Below are 22,202 nucleotides of genomic sequence, written 5' to 3'. Positions count from 1 at the left end.
TTACATATTTGTTGTTGTTTTAATCCGTAGCTCAGATTTTCTAAATGAAGCCAAATATTTTTCTCCTCTCTGTGTCAGTGGGATAACTGTACATGTCCTCTTATCTCTGAGTGAGTGCAGCACAGCACACAGCAGCAGAGACTGTATACAAGGATAACAAACTGTGTGACAAGCTGTTCATCGTTCCCACTTTATTAGAGATTTTTGTTCAGTAGAAAAAGGCCAGTGAGTTCATGTAAATGCTGCTTCTGCTGTAAGACACAGACCTAAAAATGCATAAATGCTCCATGATTTTCATTTCTATCCATCATCTTCAACACTGGCTATAAATGTTTTAACTTCATTATTGTGTGATTTAGTTTCTTCACGTGTCTCCTTCAGTGCAAATAAAGGACTGTTAGAGTGTGTGCTGTGTGTTTTTCTGAAGCATGACTATCCTTTCCAACAAGCATTTCCAGCTGTTTGTCTCCACTCTGCACTTTAGTCTTTCTTCCTGTCATGTCTGTGTTTGTCCACCAGGTGTCTCCCTCAGCTCATTTTCTCCAAATCAGAAGCATCAGATTTGTGGAGACGCTCTGCCTGCCAGACACAGCTCAGGGCAAAGAAACATGTCTATCCTCCACAATATACAGGCCTGTGTTATTTAGTGTCTGTATTTTAATGTATAAATGATCGAGTGTGATCAAACTTTACATCTGAAAAATGACATTACTTGGCATCACTCTAAATACAATAATAACAATATAATATCAAAAACCTCAAGGATTCAACTTTTGTTCCAATTTAAAAGTTCAAGCCTCAAACACATTACATTTGCGTTCCTATATGAAGAAGAAAATCTTCACATTTCAGAAACTGGAACCAGCTTTAAATGTGACTAAAATAATGATAAAACAATCAATTCTCTAATCATTGACTAACTGATGAATCACTGCAGCTCCAATATATTGTTGCATTTGACAACCCACTACAGCAACTACAGAATAAAACCACTAACCAGACTGATGACAGATTTCAAACATGCTGAATATGAAGAGTAGTATCATTTAAACTCACATGATTATCTAATAAACTCTGCAGTGTCTCCATCATCCCAAAGACAAAGTCCAGCATAGAGCGGCTGAGTGAATGTGGTCTGGACTCTGTGGAGGAGAGTCATGGTTTCAGAGACGCTGTAGAAAGACAGAATACCTGCTCTGTGATCCAGGTACACTCCTACTCTGGAGGACCGAGGACCTGAGAGGACAGTTTGGACTTTGTTGTGAAAAAATTGAAAACTGTTTGTGTCACAATATAATGCCCAAGATTTGTCATTATATCCAAAAAAACATTCATCGCCACCCCCTGCTCTGCTGATATTCTTGTAGGCAACTGCTATACAAACTCCTCCCCCTCTCCACTCCACCTCCCAGTAACAACGTCCAGTCAGACTCTCTCTACTCAGGACCTGATAACATCCAGTGAATCTGTCTGGATGAGCAGAATAAGACCATTTTTGTTTCATTAATGTTACTTTTCTGTTCCCCTCAGATAATAACAGATGTGTGTTTGCTGTGTTTGGATCCAGTGTGATTTCATGCGAATATTTTAAGAATCCAGCTCTGGTCTTTGGCTCTGGTGGTGACAGTAAAACATCCTCTTCAGTGACTGTCAGTGAGATGTTTGTCCATTCCTCTCTCAGAATGTCCTGTAGTATATCTTTGGTCTCTGACACAGCTGCTGTCACATCCTCAAAGTACCTCAGAGGACGAATATTGATGCTGGATGAGTGTGTAGACTCACTGAGTGCTGACAGTGAGGGGTAGTTGTGTAGAAACTGGTTGTGATCCTCTGTGTGTGAGAGCTGCTCCAGCTCGCCGTCTTTCCTCTTCAGCTCAGCGATCTCCTGCTCCAGCTTCTCCTGAAGCTCTTTGACTCGACTCACTTCAGTTTCCTGCTGGGATCTGACCTGCTGCTTCACATCAGAGCTTCTTTTCTGGATGAGACGGATCAGCTCAGTGAACATCTTCTCACTGTCCTCCACTGCTTTATCAGCAGAGCCATTGATGGCCTCCACCTCCTGTTGAAGCAGCTTCACATCTTTCTCTCGCTCCTGGATTCTCTGCTGGATGTTTAGTCGTCTCACCTCGAGCTCCTTCTGCTTCTCAGTCCTTTCTGCTGCAGCTGGGACTGTTTCATGGCCTTTATGCTCATCCACTGTGCAGAGATAACAGATACTCTGCTGATCAGTACGACAGAAAATCTTCATCACCTCATCATGACGAGAGCAGATGTTCTCCTGGAGCTTCTTGGAGGGGGCCACCAGCTTGTGTTTCTTTAATGGAGCTGCATCATAGTGAGGTTGGAGGTGTTTCTCACAGTAAGAGGCCAGACAGACTAAACAGGACTTGATGGCTTTCAGTTTCCTCTCAGTGCAGAAATCACAGGCCACATCTTCAGGTCCAGCATAGCAGTGATCAGCTGGAGCAGCTTGGAGTCCAGTCTTCTTCAGCTGCTCCACTAAAGCTGCTAACATGGTGTTTTTCTCCAGGACAGGCCTCGGTGTGAAAGTCTTCCTGCACTGAGGGCAGCTGTGGATTCCCTTCCTGTCCTCTTCATCCCAGAAACTTTTAATACAGTTCCTGCAGTAGCTGTGTCCACAGGCTGTAGTCACCGGATCCTTCAGTAGATCCAAACAGATGGAACAAGAGAAGGTTTCTCGGTCCAGCTGAACTCCTTTCTGCGCCATTTCTCCTCTCAGTGTCAGTGACTGTGTGAGTTCCTCTTCCTTATAACTGAAACTAGTCTGAGCCCTGATCTAAACAACATGTGTTTCTGCAGTGAATGGAGCCTGTCAGCTCTTACACGTCACCACATGTTGGTTACACCCATCTTCAAAGTGCAGATCTGAAGGGGAGGGAACGAGGAAACACGTGGACAGAGAGGAGGTGCTGTGTTTAAGAGCAGGAAGAAGAGGGAGGGTTATCAGGCTGTGCTTCACTCCAGGAAGAGGAGCAGCTTGAGAGCGATACTGTGTGTTTAACCCTTTTTATTTAGTGCTTACCTCAACTTTTAAACTTGTTAATCCTTTCTTCTATATACATAAATCAATAAAAAAAAATCCAGCATTAATGAACACTGGACATAAATGTCTCATGGTTGTAGTCACATGACCAGATTCTAAACCCGTAACTGTCAGAACAGCAGAGGCTGCTACATTAATTAAAGCATATATAATATAACAGGGTTAGCAGACATATGCTGGCTAACATAACCCTGTTTTAATGATGGTTGTCCAAACTTTCTTTTTTGCTTTTAGAGATGTTGCTGTAACAAGATGAGAGCTAGATAAATGCAACAAATGCTTTGAACAGTCTAAAGTCAGCAGTCTTCACAGATAATTATATTTATTCCTGCAAAAATGTAATAACGCCAAAGTAAGTATTATCTTCACATTACTCTTCTCACTGTCAAAAATACTCTAATTGTTTGTAAGCATGGACATGCCTTTGCCCGCCCTACATCTATTGTTTGGTCTGTGTTGTTAGTCTTCCTAATTTAGTAGAGTTGAAATGGCTGCTCAGTAAGACAAAGGGAGAGCAGAAAATAACATTTGTCTTGCAGACATGTTTGTGACTCACCAAAAAGTGAGTATTGTATTTATGTATTTACTCACTATGGAAACATGGACCCTCACACTGGGTTGGGCTTGTAGTGCATATCCCTCCTGTATTCTTGTCTGTGTTGGAAATAGCATTCTCTGTTTTTAAAACATGTTCTTCTGAAATGTTTTAAATGATGCTGTTAGGACTAGTGGATGAATCTGTTACATAAGTCAGCGGTCAGATGTGCACCGTGTTATTGAGGGCGTAAGAAATGAAATGAAAACTGTCGGTAAAATATATGTTGTATAAAATAGTTTTTGCACATTTAGTTTTTATACAGTTTGTGAGGAAAGATTTGAAATACTGAGCATAATTAGTTTGAAAGTAAACATTTAGTGTGTCCAATCATACCAAAGTGCTACAACTTAGCTGTAAATATACATGCTTCTTTACTTTTAACAAAATATTTTATCATGCAGACTGCAGGCAGAGGGGTCTGTGGAGCCGGTCAGGGGAGCTGCTGCACGTGAGACTGCTAAAAGAGCAAGAAAACTGGATGAAGAGGGTTTTGACGTGGTTGTTTGTACACGGAGTGCTACTTAACATGTACAGGGGAGAATATTTGCTTATCCACTGTTCCTGCAGAAGAAGCTTTATCCAGACAGAAATGGACAGTTCTACTGTACATATTGCTTGCAAATACTGGCCATACCTTCAGAAGTTCTACCAAGTGTGAGGTGCAACACATTCTTTATTATATTATTTGAATTTTTTTGTTTACATTCATTTTATAGTAAATATTGGTTTCACAATTAATTATTAGATCATCTGGAGTGGTAAAAATCAGGAGGTTGTTGGCATGACTGCAGGGGAGGAGGTGGAAATGGTTAACAGCTTCCTCTCTCATTCAGCCCTTACAATCAAGTACATGACGAAATCTGGTGACAGTTGGCTGTATTTTGTTCAGAAGCCTGATTTTCAGGTTTTCTTTCACTTTTATTATTGTAACTTGTGTAAATATTTATTTATTTTTTATTTATTTATTTTTACAAACGCACAAATTCTCATCTATAGATGCACAAAGTTATTCCTGAGCACCATGGCAGGAGTACTTTCAGTCTCGTATATTGGCTTGGCATGAATGCGGAGCGTTGGCGACGAGCACGCCGCTTTCTCTTGACAGTGGTGGACGGCAGAGCAATCAGTGGGAGTCCCTGACAGCTCCGGGTGCAGCAACGACTTACGAGCTGGGAGACGATGACGGCGCAGAAAGGTTTGACGCTGTGGCGAACCTCAGCGTACAATGAGCAAAGAACACCAGAGTCTTTCAAAATAAAACAGGAACCATAATAAGATGCAGACATGATATGAACTTGACAATAAAGAAAACACATGACAGACATGAAATATGACAGGTAGACACACTAAACAACAAAGGGAACTTACCACAGGCATAACTGACAGTAGGACACTGAGGATGAGAACATGTAGTGAACAGGAACAGGTACACTTAGAATGCTCTATATCAGGGGTCGGCAACCATGGGCACGCGTGCCAAAGCTGGCACGCAAAGGGTTAACTGATGGCACAACCATAGCTGGACTGGCCATCAGGCATACCGGGCATTTGCCCGGTGGGCCGATGTTGATTTTTTTTTTTTTTTTTTGTAACGGTATAAACAATGAAAGGTGGTGGATATACCAGATGCTGGCTGGTGTGTAAAAATAACCCACACTGCAAAAAACGATTTTCAAGAAAGTAAAAAAACCCTTGTTTATGGACATTTTTTCTTATTTTTTGTCTAAAAAGAAAATATATTCTTAACAAGCAAGTTTTGCACAAGAAAATAAATCTTATTCTAGGAAAATATGTCTAGCTTTTCCTTAAAAGGATATTTCAGCTCATCTTGAGCTTTATTTACCAGTTACAAGGTATGAAAACGGTTCGGTTGAAATTCCAGAATAAAAACAAGATTATTTTTCTCATTTCAAGAGTAAGGCCACTTAAACAGCTGCTCAGTTTAAGAAATGTATTTATTGACACTAAAGTGTAATAAAACTGCTGTCAAGTTTGACACAACACGGGCACACACTATCTGGATCATGCTGTATTGCGTTTTGCTCAATCACTGCATCTTCTCCTGAGTTCAATCTGGTGTCTACAGCCGCATCCATTGTTGGCTGGCTTGTTGGCTGGTTTTCGACCACTGGATCAGTAGGCCCACATGTTACTCAGACCTCTCACCAATGATGAGGGTTCCCTCCTAGAACTGCAATTGAGATTAATTGACTGGTTAAAGATATTAATTACAAGCTACACTGATAATTTCTAAATAATTCTATTCTGCATTTGATAATTTACTCTAAAATATGTATGTTTTCAGACTGAGTTTAATAAATTGTTACTAATTTAATGCTGATTGACATTTGGCAGCTTAACTGTCGTTTAAAAGCTCCTCAAAAACCTAAACCTGGAAAGCTAAACTTGGAAAATATTGCAAAAACCTTACGATCTGGAGCAAGGAGCATGAGACATGAAAACCTGGGGGGGGGGACGACACAGATGACAGAGGATAAAAAGCAGACGATCCGACAAAGAACGGAGGGAAGTACACACTAATATATACACACACACAGGGAAACGAGGAGTTGGCAGACAGGTACGAAACACAGCTGACACTAATCAGATGAGAAGAGACCAGGGGGAAGCGCAACAGAATACACGGATGCAGGGCATGGGACTATCAAAGTAAAACAGGAATAAACATGAACATCAAACCAGGGACACTTGACTCAAGACAAGGGAGGCACGGAGAACACCTAAACACTGGAAATAATTAACAAATTACCAGGAAACTAACTGAAACAATGAATATTAATAAACACAAACAACCAAGGAGACTCTGGACCATGCCCATCGGTTTATTTAAAACAAAAGTTTAAAAAAAATAAAAAATGCTGTTTTCTCTATTAGGAGAAATTAAACACTCAGAAAGTCTTTATAAATAGATAGCATTGTTGTGGATCATAAGGAATTAGCATTAACATATCTACTGTTAAGCTGTAAAAACAAGTAGGAATTTAATATGAATACTTTATATGATTATTTACAAAGATATCAAAGTATATAGTCAGTCTCACCTTACAGATTTTTGTGTCATAGTCGATCCACTGCATAGTCCATTGCCAAGGTGGTCAGAGTGTGTTCGACGAATGTGGTAATTGTAAACACGATATTCTTTGACACATCCATCTATGCCACAAACTACACGGAAAACTGGACTATGGCTATGTGCAGAATTAATATGACTCAGTAAGGATTTGAGGGTCAGACCCACAAAAACGAAGCAGATAACACAGCTGACGCGACGAATCCTACTTCCGGGCCTAAAGTAGTCTGGGTTTTGTGTTGTTAACATGTTTAATGCTTTGTATTTTCTTCTATTTAATCTCAAAAAGCTCCTAAAAACAGTCAGTGATCACTGTTGACCTCCCTCGGCTTTTATTACCGCTAATCATTTATTTAAGCTCAGTTTTTAAAACCTTAAGATGTAACTACAGCACAGCCCATGCAGCAGTATATGAATAACTAACCTCGTATTGTGGATGGATTATCTCAGTTGTTCTCCTGGCTGAAGTTTGGTCCGTTTACAGCATCCTGCCATGCGATTACATTTGTTCCTGACCACCGAGAACCCTCACGTTAACTTTTATCTTAAAAACTTTTATTTTATTTATGTTGGAAGTGATAGCAGAGCTGTACGTTTTAATTTGTTTCTAAACCCCCGCAGTCAGGACATGCTATATTGTATTTAGATGGAAGCTAGCGAGCTAACTTCCTTCTAACTTCGTTAAATGTCATAAATTCTGTTTTCATGGATGCCTGGATGCTAAACTCAATTGTTACACCTGGTAGAGCAGAACGCTGATCATTTTATTAAAGATGAAAGACTTTAGACAGTGTTTTAACTCTCAGTAATGCCACAGTGATCATTTGATATATGGACCTGCAGCAGAGTTTAGGCCCAGACACGGCTAGTGACGTCAGACTGAACAACCGGATAAAGCCAAGATGACCAGGATTATTCCATTAAGGGGTAGGAATGGCTATCCTAATTCGGTGCCTTATAACAGCTGTAGTAAGTAATAGTACCCACATGTCAGTATTTACTGAATATAATCTAAATAAATAGTCAAATCTTTAAATATATAGAATTTTATAGATATAAAAGAGCGAACTAAACCATTTCTGTACACAACCCCATACTTCTGAGTTGGTACAGTCCAGCTTCGCGCCTCTAGCTTCTTGCCTCAAATTTGGATTGCAGGATTAGTAATATTTTGGGGTACAGTGGTACAGTGTGAAGAAATTAAGACACGCTATGGAGAAACTGGACGAAATAACAATTGCCACCCTGAAAGGTATGTGACTGTTTTGTTTTTTATATGTTTTGTGTTCTGCTATGTTGCATGTTAAGTCGCTAGCATGGCAGGCTATACTCGGTTGTTAGCTTAGCTTGTGCGGTTAGCTTAGTTCCATTAGCATATTTAAATATGCTAGTGCTATTACACTACGTACATGGGTATTTTTGAAAACTGAGATTTTCCGTTTTCGTTTTAAAAAATAATCCCGTCCACATGTAAATGCAGAAATGAAGGAAAACGCTGCTAGGAGCATGCCAAAGCAACAGGTGGCGATATATTCCCAACCGTGTAGAAATGTTGGCCAATCAGAAGTCTAGAAGCCTCGGTGGGAAATAGCAAACAAAGATGGGGCATAGAAGCAGAACCCAGTCCTATGTGTGGAGGGACAGTAACTGTGTTTGTATATGTAAGCATTTAAACACTGCAGAGAGTACAATTAACGGTAACAGTATTGTAGAAATTAATTTCACCGAAACAATAACGCGGCGCACAGTGTGACGTCAAAAAAGGCGCACACCTTTGACGCTGCGTCTTCTCCGTTTTTCTCGTCCACACCTAAATGCAAAACCTGAGTTTTTGAAAATATCCACCCTGGCAGGCGTTTTTAGAAATCTCCGTTTTCAGTGACCGAAAACGCCGTTTACGTGTGGACGAAAGGTGCAAACGCATACAAAAATCAGCTTTTTCAAAAATACCCGGGTAGGTGTGGACCTAGCGTCTGTGAATTTATTCAACAAGTGTGCAAAATGCCATAATTTAATGCCAGTTTTACAGAAATTGTGGGAGTTTCAAATTTCCATTAGTAAAGTTATTTCATTATATACTTTAGCACAGGAAGTTAAAAAAAGAGACATTTATATGTATACACTTATATAATTGATGTATCACAAATATAATACTTTTTCCAGTCAATGGGAGGAAGGTAATTTAGAACCTGTGGAGCAGTCAGGAGGGAATATAATGAAATAGAGTATTGTTTTTAAATGGTAAATATTAAATTATGTTTCTTGTGTATCCTGTGTGTTACCCAAGCAAAGCTGTCAGCTGGCTTGCACATGAGGATAATGCAATGTAGTGATAATTGGAAACTCCTATTGCAGAAGCATATGTTGGAGAAGACCTGCTCTCATCACTGTCACGAGATGACATCAAAGATCTGTTTCCTGGTCCTGAACATTTCCTCAGGCGTCGGGCTCTATGGCTTGCAGTGCACAAATGTGAAGAAGTAAGTTCTGTCCTATCGCTGTGTGACAAAACTGTGAACACACCAGCTTGTTTTATGCAGTTTCAAGTAATTCCACCAATACTCACTTAACAGATAGACAGTAGAATCTTCTTTAGTTTTGGTTTAAATCAAGTGGCCTACACATTTATTAAATATACATATTTTTTATTGTTCAACACTTTTCCTGATATTTTGCTGTACTTTCTTTCATGTTTAGAGACCTAGTTCTTGTGCAATTTTATGTGAAATTAGCCCTATGTACACTGTATTTTAGAACAAGACTGCTGCTGAAAAAATGCTAACAACTACTGGAGATGGTCTATGTGTATATATTGTTGAATTTTGCAGTTACTCATGTTTTCATTTTATATATTTTACTGTGGAGTCAGTCAAATATTCTTAAAGTTCAGATACCCATGTTGATGTTAAGAAAACCTACAAAAAAAGTTGATCTATTTTAAACTGGAATGCAATTCAAAAATTGTGTTTCTTATGGTCTTGTTCTAATCCTCTTTTTTTCTGTCATGTAAACTTCAGAAGACCCTGAAGGCTACCTGCGTCAGCGACCCCTGGGTGTCCAGTTCTGCTTGTCTCTAAAGGCAACTGCATGATAGCTGTTGGAAGCACACCGGTGAGCACTTTTGACCGGAAGGATCTTAATGAGGGACTGCTCTATCTGATGGCATATTACTACGCCCTCCACCTCACATATCCAAAGTGCATTTCCACGCTGCTGTCTGTCTTGCAAACTGAAATACTCAAAGACTCCATCCATGACCGAGATTCAACCCCCTCTTACAGGAAGGCTCTTGGTGAGTGGAAGTCATTCATTGAGTGAGTCTCTCCGATGACAGACTCCATCTGCCTTGTTTATCAGACTCAGTGTTAGTCAGTGAGGTTGGTTTTTTTTTTTCTCTAGAAAAGTTGTTCAAATGGAAAACACATGTTTGTTTGTGTGGTCGTTAAACTTGTTCTTCTAAAATGTTTTGGAATATAGGATTTGCAATAGTGATTGTTTTAAGCTTCAGCAAAATTTATTTTTGATACCAGCCATGAGTGTGTTATACTGTTATTATTCGTGTTAAGAGTATCTGGAATATGCACTTCTTGTATTGGCCATGTTACACAGTACCCTGCTGAAATGTATAATTTTAGACATGATTCTCCTGGAACAGACCTCAGTGAGTTACTGACCCATTGCTGTGTCAATAAAGCGCAAAAACTAAGAGTGCTTTTGATGTCTTAATTTAAGATAAATTCCCTTATTTTTAGTAGCTTTTTGAAGAGATGGTGTCTTATTCTCAGGAATTTTGGCTGATTATTGTTCTCAGAGTCGAAACATAATTCTTATAGTTAGCTCAATCAAGAAAGAAACAATTCAGTTTTAAGAAAATTTGTCCTATAGTAAGGTGTTTTTTTTACGTGAAAAATCTAAATTAAGGTGTAGAATCTTAAAGTAAGCAAATAATTCTTGAAAACAGCTTGTTCAAGAAAGCATAATACTCATTTTAAGTACAGATTTTCTAAATAAAAAAGTGTCTTTTACTTATAATAAGTCACATTTTCTTGAATTAAGCATACATTTTAGACAATTTTGTCTAGTTAAAAGGCATATGTCAGTTAGGATAATTTGCTAGTTTTAAGAATTCTAGTCAAGCAACTTTTGCTTACCCCATTGGCAGATTTTTTTGCTCAAAACAAGAAAATTTTGTCAGATTTAAGAATATTTGGCTTGTTTCAAGTATAGCTGTTTTTGCAGTGCAGTTGTTTGGTGGTGGCTATGGCGGAGCTTCCACAGAGGCCAGCAGGTGGATGAGGGAAGGGGAGGCAGGAGGAGCAGAGACCCGAGGCAGCTGCCGGTCCGAGTGTCAGGTGAACTGAACTTCAGGTAAGAAGTTATGACCTGCAGTCTATCTGGGTCAGATATAAACCAAGTTTAGGTGGAGTTTATTTTCGTTGTGCTGACTTTTTACAGTCAGTTACAATAACTCGTACTGCGTACTAGCTAGCATGATGGAGTTTCTACACAGCTGGGTGGGTGCTATGATGTTACTGATAGTGAACTTTATTTTATTCATAAGGTTAGTTAGTAGAGTTGCCAACGGCTCCTTAAAAAATGGAATCGTCCCGTATTTAGAGAAAATATTATGCATTTCGTATTGAGCTGAAAAGGAACACAGTTTGTCCCGTACTTCAGCTAGAATGAAAAAAGACACAAAGCTGGATTTATTCTGTGTCTTTAGGCTGCACAGCTGCCTCTTCTTAGAACATATATATAGAACAACTTTAAAGAATTATATTTGCTCGCAGATGTTGGCAGCTATCAGTGAATAGTTATCAGCTATTGTGAAACAAAAAAACAATGATAAGAAAAATAAACTGGGCCAATATGGCATGTTTGTTAATACAGGGATACACATGTTAATGTGATCTCTGGTCTCCCACTCAGAGACACAGGTCTCCGAGTGTCCAGCGTTAAGACGGCTACCTGAGGACACTCATGTGAGAGAAAACCTGCTCACACAGATATGTAGAGCTAAATACTGTCAATAAGGCCTCTGCAATGTTCTGAAGACAGTTAAACTTGTCAGGTAGTGATGTCCAGCAGGTGAAAATGCAAGCTCCATGAACACGCACAGCTGTAGATTCCAGCTGTGTCTGTAGTTCTGCAAACTTTGACCCCCACAGAGTCGAGCTTTTCAGTTCAATCAGCTGCATATCGATGTCCTCTGTGTCCAGCCAGTTAATGCGAGACAAATCCAGCTGCTCATTAAAGCTTTCTGGTTTGATCAGAAAAGAAAACATTGGTCCATACACCTGAAAGTCCCAAAAACACATCGTGAATTCTGTCTTGAGCCTACGGATGTATCCGTGTATTTCCGTGGTGCTGATGCAGCGCTGAGCGGACAGCTCCTGAAGCATTTGAAGTGTCGGAATGTGGAAATTTCAACGTCGCTTGAAAAAACTGCAAGCTAGCAACGTCCCTCTCACTGGTAGGCTAAGTTATTTTTAGCCAATTATAACTTGAATCTGATAGTTGGGGTTGTTAGCTAAGATGCCATCATTAAGAAGCGGCACAACTAAAGTGTCTATGCAAGCTAATTTGCGATGTGCACCGCTGGCCCGGCCATTTATTTTTTTAATGCACCTTCTCAGATTAATTCACTGCGTGTCGTGCCCAGGGCTGGACTGGGACAGAAAATCGGCCCGGGCATTTTGACTACAGACCGGCCCACCAGGTATTATAGGAGAAGCCATGAAGCCTTTGAATGAAAACAAACGCTGTTGTGACAGTGATGTACACTGTCTTGTTGGTAAATGTATGATTTCTATACCTTTTACATCAGATAAAAACTTTGGTTGTAATATTCAGATAATTATTTAATAAAAGCTAGATATTTTAAATGAGAATAAGAAAGAAAAGTATTTCTTTGTGCCCCCCTTTCCCTGTTAATGTCCTACCTGTCCCCCTGGCAAAACTTTGCTAGATCCGCCCCTGCACAGTTACCAGCTGTCAGCTACGTAGAAAAGGATCCTGGTGTTATTTGTCTCTCAGAAACAGCTCATAACTTCCCTTCAACTCATTCATGTCACCTAAAAGGTAAACCTGTTTCTCCATCACCTGTTCAGCTCTGATGATTCAGTAAGGACATCTCCTGGTTTCATCTGCATGTTTCCCTCTCACCAGATAACCAAACCGATATCATGACCAGCAGCTTTACAGCTGTGGCTCCAGCAAACATCAGCTGATACTAGAAATTAATATTAAATCAATTCTAACGACAGCTGATCAAGCTTAAACGCTGGTTTCCTCTTTCTGGTGCAAAGTGGGCGATAAACAAACAAGAGAGAAAAGCCGATCAGCTGATCATTGATCAGTTTCATGATTGAAGTAGAAACAGGAGAGGGAGGGGGAGAGAATGAGAGAAGAAGAGGCAGCTGACAACGTAAAGACACAGAATAACTCCAGCTTTGTGTCTTTTTCCATTCTAGCCTAAGTATGGGACAAACTGTGTTCCTTTTCAGCTCAATATGAAAAGCGTAATATTTTCTATTACTAACTGTAATAAGTCACAAGGTGTCGCTGTTGAGCTGCATATGCATGGTAGATCTAAGCAATTTTGACCATTTGTCCTCTGCAGGACACCGTAGTTCAGATTTCTCGTTGACGCGGGCACCATGTTGGTTCAGTGTTTACTGTGATTTGCAAAGGTAAGCACTGTCAGTGGTGTACTGCATTGGTTTTGTTTAAAAATAAGTGTCACACGGTGTAAAATGGCGGTTTGCTAAGCATATATTGTGTTTATTGAGAGGTTCATGTACTGTCTGATGAGAGTACGAGGAGTTTGTGTGCATGTTTCATTTTGTAATATCTGCCGCGATTTCGGGTTACATTTCTGCTGGTTAGCAGAGCACTCATTCGGGCAAAGTAATGCAAGATGAAGCATTAGCTTTTCAGCTACAGTTTGCTGGTAGTCCTGCTATGTTAGTTTTGTGTCATACACATTCCTGAGACCGAAGAATTTTGTAAAGATGCTTTGTGACCCTGTGAAGACTCCCCAATCCTGCTGGCGCCATGGAGTCCAGCAGTTCCCTTAAACAAAGGGCTCTTATGCTCAAACAGATACAGAGTAGGTGTCCTCCTATAGTATGAATCAGAAAGAGAAGGTACGACCTCTCTCATGACCTTAGGGTGTGTGTGCGCATGCCAGAACACTCTGGAAGGCACACAGAAGCTGTGTCCAAAACGTCGGCTGCATCCTCCGGAGGCCGCATTTGAAAGCCGATTACGTCACAGCCAGGCGACGAAGGCTGTCCCAATTCGTCGACTCCTTCAAATGCGGCCGACAAATGCGTCCTTCATTTCCCCGAATTTGAAGGATGGGTCGGGTGTGTCCTTCGTGGCCCACCATATCCCAGAATTCATAGCGCGGTCCAGCCAAATTTCAGCTGCCAACAATGGCAGCCGCTACTAAGTTTTAAAATTAGTCTTATTAATCTTTCTGGATCACAAAATAAACTTTTAACATATTTTCAGGCAAGAAAGTAGCTGTGTAAATTACAAATATCTGCTTGGTTTATCAAGACATCGTATATTTGCAAAAGTGCGCCGACGTTTTCGGAGGTGTTTGTTGCCCACCCGCTCGATAGCAAGCCGGGGGGTTCAATGGTCGCTCGAGCCAGCGAGAGCAGCGGACTCCCGGCTTCATCGTTTTCAGACCCCTGCTCTTTCGCTACTCAGGTTAAACATGATATATAAGTCACTCGGATAACTTAAAAATGTAATTGTTTGCATTTTTCTGTGTTTTATTTGTTCCGGAGTAAATCGGGTTGGCTGAGATCAAAGTTATTAGATTATTAGATTAAATAAAATTTTATTAATCCATCGGGTGGGTTCCTCCGGGATTTTCACACAGCTGAATAAACGTCAAACAGAAAACTGATTAAACCGAAGTGCGAGACGGTCGAGAATTTACGCCAGTGTCCTGTTATATTTTAGATATATTTATATTTTGTAAAGCGCTTTGGGGTCCTTAGGGACTAGTAAAGCGCTATATAAATACAGGCCATTTTTTACCATTTAGATAGCAAGGAGCAGACGGCCGAGTTTATTAAACTCCACCGATACAGCGGTGACGCAAATCTGAAGGCTAGACCGTCCCATTTCACAGCCTCGCATTTCCGGCCTTCTCGGTCTTCGAAGGACCCAGCCCACGTAGACCGCGAAGGCCGGGTCCTCCGAAGGATGCAGCCGACGTTTTGGGACACAGCTAGAGTCTTTACAGACTGCTAAGGATCAAACCTCTATCAATCTACAAACAATTATATACTTCTAAGCATAAATGATTATTTCGCTCTTAACTTCTACAGGACCAGAAGTCTGGGTATGTTCCACCAGTGCTCATTCAAAAGAATGATAGTTTAATGCACTTCCATGTTGGCTTCGCTTTTCAGACCAGGAATCTCAATGTATTTTTTTTTTTATACTGTCTGTGGTCTAAACATAAATGAGTTGTGCAACTGATTTACACCTTTTTCTGAATTACTGTCATTGTCCTCTGAGCCTTCATAAGAAAGATTTGCATTATCCTCTGGCAAGTCTTCTGGCACACTGTCCAGCAGAAAAGCAGCATCTGGTCCTAAAACCTGGCTTGAGCACTTGAGCTTGAGCACACCTCTTGGAACCCCCTTCAACATCTGCAAGCTTTTTCCAAGGAAGGCAAAGAAGCCCCGACTGCCCCCCTTATTTTTGGTCAGTCATTAAGTCACATGGCTAAAGACCTACAATATTACATAATAATCACATAATGCCACAGTTTAGGATGTCAAGTCTTCAAATTAGTCTTCAGAGACAAAACAGTTCAAATTCAAATACTCCAACTGAGCATCCAGGAAAATAAATGAATAAGAAACAAGAAAACGAATATTTGATATTTTACCCATATTTTTTGCCATAAGACATTTCTGATATTTTTGTCATGATGCTGCCAGCAAGCCTTCTGATGTAGGTGAGTGCTGCTCAAAATGAGCAGCCTTCATTGTCAACATCAAAAAGTTTTTGAGGCTAAAGTTCAGTCACTTCAAAAAATATGATGGGAACTTTGCTGCTTTACACTCAATTTCTACTTGATATCTTTTGATCGTCTAAAGCACTGAAGTTGTCTAAAGCTGAAATCTCACAGATTCTGAAACTGCAGGTTTCATCAGTCTGTGACCAAAATTCACTGAACCAGCAGCAAAAGAAGATCAAAACTACACTTCACGTCTGAAAAACATTATCATTAATTTCCTCTTACTTTTGCTGTTTTGCTTCCACCACAATGAAATCACACTTCCTGTACAACTCTCTCTCTCTCAGTGTACCTTAAGACCAGTTTTCATCAAAAATATCTGTTTTCTGCATTATTTGCTTGGTTATTACAGACCAGTCTACTGTTGTGTACAGCAGTAGACTGTTGTTGGTGGCTGTTTTGTTTTTTGTTTTTTTTGTTTTGTTTTTTTTCAAAAATGACCTCCGACAAGAAAGTCTAATTTCTGGTGTTCAATACTGAAGAAATTTTATTTTTTGCAGATTATGCCAAATTACAAAATGCTAAGCTGTGTCTCTAATAAAACCTCTGCTTCACTGCTCTGCTCTGCTTCACTTCAACAGCATCAGGTAATGTTCATATGTTGATTCATGGTTTTCTTCAGTTTTTTATCGACTGATGAAATCTCCCTAGTGTCAGCTTTGTTTCCCGTTCCTTACCTGCTGGGACAAAATGACCCCTAGCCCTCTGTTAGAGGCTTCCATCTACAAAACAAAAGGGAGAGAAAAGTTAGGCATGTAGAGCAGGGGTTCCCCACAGAGAGCCTTCTTCACCTGCACAAACCAGATCTGGGGCAACCTTTGGGGTTAGGTCAGTCGAGGGGATGGCAAGGTCCAAAACGTGGACCATTGGGTGTAGTAACCAGCCAGCCCCAAGAACTGCCTTGTCACTTTTTTCATCTGGGGGCGTAAACGGGATGCGATGGCTGCTGATTTATCCATCTTTGGACACACCTGCCTGTCTCTCAAGTGGAACCCAATATTGTACCACCCTCTGTTCAATAGCACACTTCTTTGGGTTGGCTGTGAGCCCGCCTGCCTCAGGGATTCCAGGACAGCTGCCACCTGCTGCACATGTAGCTGTTCCCCCAGACAAGCTGGAGGAGGTGGCCAGGGAGAGTGAGGTCTGGGCTTCTCTGTTTAGGCTGCTACCCCCACAACCTGGCCCCAGATAAGCGGACAAAGATGGATGGATGGATGGATGGATGGATGGATGGACGGATGGATGGATGTAAAAGCCCTAAAATATTGGCATCATAGTATTTCTGATTGGTTTTGTTTTGAAATTCAATTACAAAAAAAATAAAAAAATAAAAAGCCATCACCATCCTCTCATCGACCCTTCACCTATAGGAACGGAGAGAGGGATAAAAGGTTATCAAAAAACCTTAATTCAAGTAGGCTAACTTTGACTTGTAGCCTACTTAAATACAGCATAAAGTAAATGTGCTTATTTATATGTCACCACTGAAAAGTAAAATTTTCAGCATACTTAGTTTTTCTAATTTAAGCCATCTCAAATAAATTGGCCATTGAGTTCATGTAAATGCTGCTTCTGCTGTAAGACACAGACCTAAAAATGCATAAATGCTCCATGATTTTTCATTTCTATCCATCATCTTGAACACTGGCTATAAATGTGTTCACATCATTATTGTGTGATTTGGTTTCTTCACGTGTCTCCTTCAGTGCAAATAAAGGACTGTTAGAGTGTGTGCTGTGTGTTTTTCTGAAGCATGACAATCATTTCCAACAAGTGTTTCCAGCTGTTTGTCTCCCCTCTGCACTTTAGTCTTTCTTCTTGTCATGTCTGTGTTTGTCCACCAAGTGTCTTCCTCAGCTCATTTTCTCCAAATCAGAAGCATCAGATTTGTGGAGACGCTCTGCCTGCCAGACACAGCTCAAAGCAATGACACATGTCTATCCTCCACAATATACAGGCCTGTATAATTTAGTTTTTATATGTAATATATTAATGACTGAGTGTCAAGGGCGTAGATTTGGCATGGACAGAAGGGACATGTCCCCACCAATATTCAGCGATTATTGAATTGTCCCCACCAATAATTTGATCTCTTCGAGTAAAGAAAAACAAAACCGACAGAAAGCAAAAAAACGATCTGTCAACGTCTCCTTCACCTAGCGGTGCAGAAAGAGTTAAATTACGTTGTCTACTGGAGTCCTACCTCATGTGACAAATATGGCCAATGTGATTGGCTGTGCCTTTCAGGGAGCTCTGTTTAGTTTTAGCAGCGGCAAGCCTGCGCTGCGAGGACCTGCAAGGAGGAGAGGAGGATGGCAGCAAAAAGGAAGAACCTGGATATAACGAAGTATTTTTCAAAGAAAACTGTAAGTCACTTAAAGTCAGGTTCACTAATATAATGTGTCCGTCATAATAACGTTACAGGCTATGCTAGGCCATACATGCCAACTCTCCCGATTTTTTCTGGGAGAATCCCGAATTTTAGTGACCCTCCCGAAAATCTACCGGAGCCACCATTCTCCCCAATTTCTCCCGATTTTCCACCCGGACAACAAAATTGAAAAAACCTTATCCCAGATTGGCCCAGCCAATTCCAGTTTCCAACAATGGCTACTACTACTGCAGCTACTTAGTTTTAATATTACCCTTATTACTCTTTCTGGGTCACAAAATAAACTTTTAACATATTTTCAGGCGAGAATGTAGCTGTGTCAACTTCAAATATCTGAGCTGGCGAGAACAGCGAACTCCCGGTGTTCCAGATTAACTGGCGTCGCAGATTAAGTGGTTTAGGAACAATTTAGTAATGGTTTTTCGTTCATACAAACATTTCTTTTTAACTTGCCCGATGTTCTCAATTTTTCAATGTTCAACATTTTCAATTTTGTCCACATGATAAACAGAATGTAACTGTGTGCTTTCTGCAGATGTACTTCTTGCATTTCTGACAAAAAGTGCTTGTATTAAAACATGAATCTTCCTTAACATTTACAACAAAAGATTTCTAAGTCTCCTCCAGAGTCAAGAACAGATGACAAACCAATCGACACACCTGAGTCACTGACTTTCTTAAATCCACTCACTCTCACTGGCTCTGTTTATTACTAATCACTGTGTAACTGCTGTAAATTCACAGTAACTGCCATCTCCTTACAAATGTTTATTATATTAACCACACTTACAGACTGTATATAACTACCATCTCCAGCCATGTTGATGGATTGCCTATATTCGCTGGAAATATTGATTTCCAGAGAAAAGACACAGGCAGACGATGCTTACAGGATGTGATGTGTCAACACTAATGAAATATTGATGTGTCATATCTGTCCAAGGCGTATTTCATTGTTATGGACAACAAAAATATTAAAATCATGATGAACAACAGGGGTGGTGATTTCTATGACTTTGTGTATATAATGTGGCATTTCTCACTGATGTAGGCCAAAAATAAATACATGATATCATTTCATTCAGTTCAAAAGTTTATCTGCATGACGCATAAATAGACACAATTGAAAGTTACAAATGCATTGTGCATGAAACGAATTCAAACGTGGTGCAGATGTGTGTCACAAGTTAATCTGGCTGTAGGCTGTGGCACTTGGCCATAGGTGGCGCTGGTTGACTCGACTCCATTTGAGTGAACACAAAGTAAACTGCACGCTTTAGTTGTGAAGTAAAAACGCTGAAATCGGAGTAATAAAACGTAGGAGGGGAACGATAACGACGACAAGATTCTCCCGATCGTCGCTGTCCTGTGAGCAACATCGGCGTGGTGTTAATTGTTTGCTGTTTTCGCGATCGCGTCACGCATGAGGATATCACCAGGTAAACTCGTGACATTTTTAAACATTTTGTTGTTCAACAGCATCAAGACTGAAGGAGTGTGTTTGAGATAACCTCACAAGTGTCACAGATGACACATTTGGCGTTTGTTGGTGGTTTGTCGGTAGCAGCTCCTGAAACGCAAGACTGCCACACATCTGTTCGACCACAGCCAGTTAATCTGCGACGCCAGTTAATCTGGAACACCGGCACATCGTTTTCAAACCGCCGCAGTCTTTCGGTACTCAGGTTAAACATGATATATAAGTCACTTAAATAACTTAAACATGTTATTGTTTGGCCTTGTTCAGTGTTTTATTTGTTTGTGAGTAAATCGGTTTGGCTGAGATTAAAGTTATTAGATTAGATTAGATTAAATAAAACTTTATTAATCCCTCAGGAGGGTTCCTCTGGGGTTTTCACACAGCTGAATAAACGTCAAACTGAAAACTGATTTAACAGAAGTGTGAGATAGTCGAGAATTTACGCCAGTGTCTATGGCGTTATTTTTGTGCCACTATTCTGGGATGATCTGATATCGTCGTGTTGGTGTTGTTCCCAGATCATCATGAAAATGTTGTTCCAGGTTCAACATTGCAAGTGACCAATCACATTGTTGTGACGTTCTTCTTTTGCGCGCCAAGCCATTCCTGCATTTATGAAATTCCAATGTTGCAAGGTCAATATCAATTCTGCTTACTGTTTATTAAAGGGTTACGGTTAGGGTCAGGGTCCGTTGATCGGCGGACAGAGGCGGTTTGTCGTAGCTTAAGTACAGTTTTTTGTTTTACGGCGGTTTTTCCCGAAGTCGCAAAAGTATGACGTCACAACATTCTGATTGGTCACTTGCAATGTTGAGCCTGGAACAACATTTAGTATGATGCTCTGGGAACAACACCAACACGACGATATCAGATCGTGCACTATTCTGAGTGCACGTAAAAAAAAATTGCAGGTGCAAGTGTTGCATTTTGAGAAGAAATTTATTTTGAGTGAAGAAAAGCTAAATTTGAGTGAACAAAATTCATTGCTGCGTGCGTCTATTATCCATACACACACACAATAGCCGCCCCTCTCGCTCAGTTTTTGCATTTGCGCTCGCTCGCAATGTGTTGCTTGCACTCTCAACATTTCTGCCTGTGTGTGCTCAACTCTTTCTGTACACCGTTATATTTGTGCCACAAAACCAGCCAATCACAGACTTGGATGCAAAAATATCTGATTGGCTGTTTTGGTCTCCAAACAGCTCGAAATGACGAAATGCAATATCCCAGAATCTATTTCATCCAAAACTCAAACGAGGCAGTGACGGAGGAACACAGAGTGGCGGAGTTTGAAATATTACTCTTTCTGGGTCACAAATTAAACTTTTAAGATATTTTCATGCGAGAATGGTGCTGTGTAAACTTCAGATATCTGCTCGATTTATCAAGACATCACATATTTGCAAAAGTGCTCTGACGTTTTCGGAGATGCCTGTTCTTCGCTCAAAATAAATTGCACCTGCAAAATTTTTTTACATGCGCTCAATTTTTTTTTACGTGCACTCAGAATAGTGGCACAAAAATAACGCCATAAGCATCCGGTTATATTTTAGATAGCAAGGAGCAGGCGGCTAAGTTTCACTCCACTGAGAGAGCTCGTGACGTAATTCTGAAGGCTAGACCGTCCAATTTCAGAATTTCACAGTCACTCATTTTCGGTCTACCCGGCTTTCGGAGGACCCGGCCCACTTAGATCGCGAAGGCAAGGTCCTCAGGTGGATGCAGCCTTTGAATTTGGACACCCCCGGACAATAATAACGGTGACATTTAACTTATTTTATCCGATAAATAAACACTGTAAGATTCAAGTTTTTTGTATATATATGTATATGTATATCACTGCAGCTCCAATATATTGTTGCATTTGACAACCCACTACAGCAACTACAGAATAAAACCACTAACCAGAATGATGACAGATTTCAAACATGCTGAATATGAAGAGTAGTATCATTTAAACTCACATGATTATCAGCCATAAGAACAAATTCAGATTTATATTGATGTAAGGTATATAAATGTAAGTACAGTTTGAATCAGTGCAATATTATTTTCACACATCAATGGACCACTGAACTTCTCAGCTTCTAAAATGTAAAGCCTCATTTAGAAACTACACAAGTACATATAATGGTCAGGGATCAACATGAACCTATCTTCTGTGTCTATTTGACTTTAACCCTCTGGGGTCCAGGGTATAATTGGCCATTTTTTACTACTTTTGATTAGGGATGGGTACCGGTATCCGGTGCCATTATGGCACTGGTTCTTACATAAACAGTAGTAACCAGACCGAAAAAGCAGCGCACATTTCGGTGCTTTTTTTTCCCTGAGCTGTGATACACTTTGGATTCTAGCCAATCATTTTACCTTTCCAAGGATAGTAGGCGGGCCCAGGTACGTACGTTCTTTTAGAGCAGAGCTACAGATTAAAAATGCCCAAGGCGAAGCGGTCAAAAGTCTGGCTGTACTTCACAGCAAAAGATGAAAACTCAGCAGCCTGCAACAAGTGCTTTAAGCTGATA

The 22,202-nt window shown here is 40.3% G+C and overlaps 1 protein-coding gene and 2 long non-coding RNA genes across 3 annotated transcripts; 1 reads left to right on the top strand and 2 right to left on the bottom strand.

Moving 5' to 3' along the window:
• Positions 1-180: 180 nt before the first annotated feature.
• On the bottom strand, positions 181-2,761 carry LOC106096943 (tripartite motif-containing protein 16-like). Its single transcript, XM_019363382.2, has one exon. The coding sequence runs from the start codon at positions 2,726-2,728 to the stop codon at positions 1,061-1,063; it is 1,668 nt and encodes a 555-aa protein (XP_019218927.1). The 5' UTR covers positions 2,729-2,761; the 3' UTR covers positions 181-1,060.
• On the top strand, positions 514-21,826 carry LOC112843315 (uncharacterized). The gene is made up of 3 exons (XR_003215596.1): positions 514-648; positions 18,187-18,190; positions 21,568-21,826. It is a non-coding gene; the product is annotated as an uncharacterized LOC112843315 (long non-coding RNA).
• On the bottom strand, positions 5,600-7,074 carry LOC109203677 (uncharacterized). The gene is made up of 2 exons (XR_002063430.2): positions 6,094-7,074; positions 5,600-5,853 (listed from the first exon to the last, which is right to left on the bottom strand). It is a non-coding gene; the product is annotated as an uncharacterized LOC109203677 (long non-coding RNA).
• Positions 21,827-22,202: the final 376 nt, after the last annotated feature.

Source organism: Oreochromis niloticus, linkage group LG3 (genome assembly GCF_001858045.2).
Source record: "Oreochromis niloticus isolate F11D_XX linkage group LG3, O_niloticus_UMD_NMBU, whole genome shotgun sequence".
In the NCBI taxonomy this organism is placed as follows: Eukaryota; Metazoa; Chordata; class Actinopteri; order Cichliformes; family Cichlidae; genus Oreochromis; species Oreochromis niloticus.
Note: the sequence above shows the minus strand (reverse complement) of the source record. Positions and strands in the feature narration are given on the sequence as shown.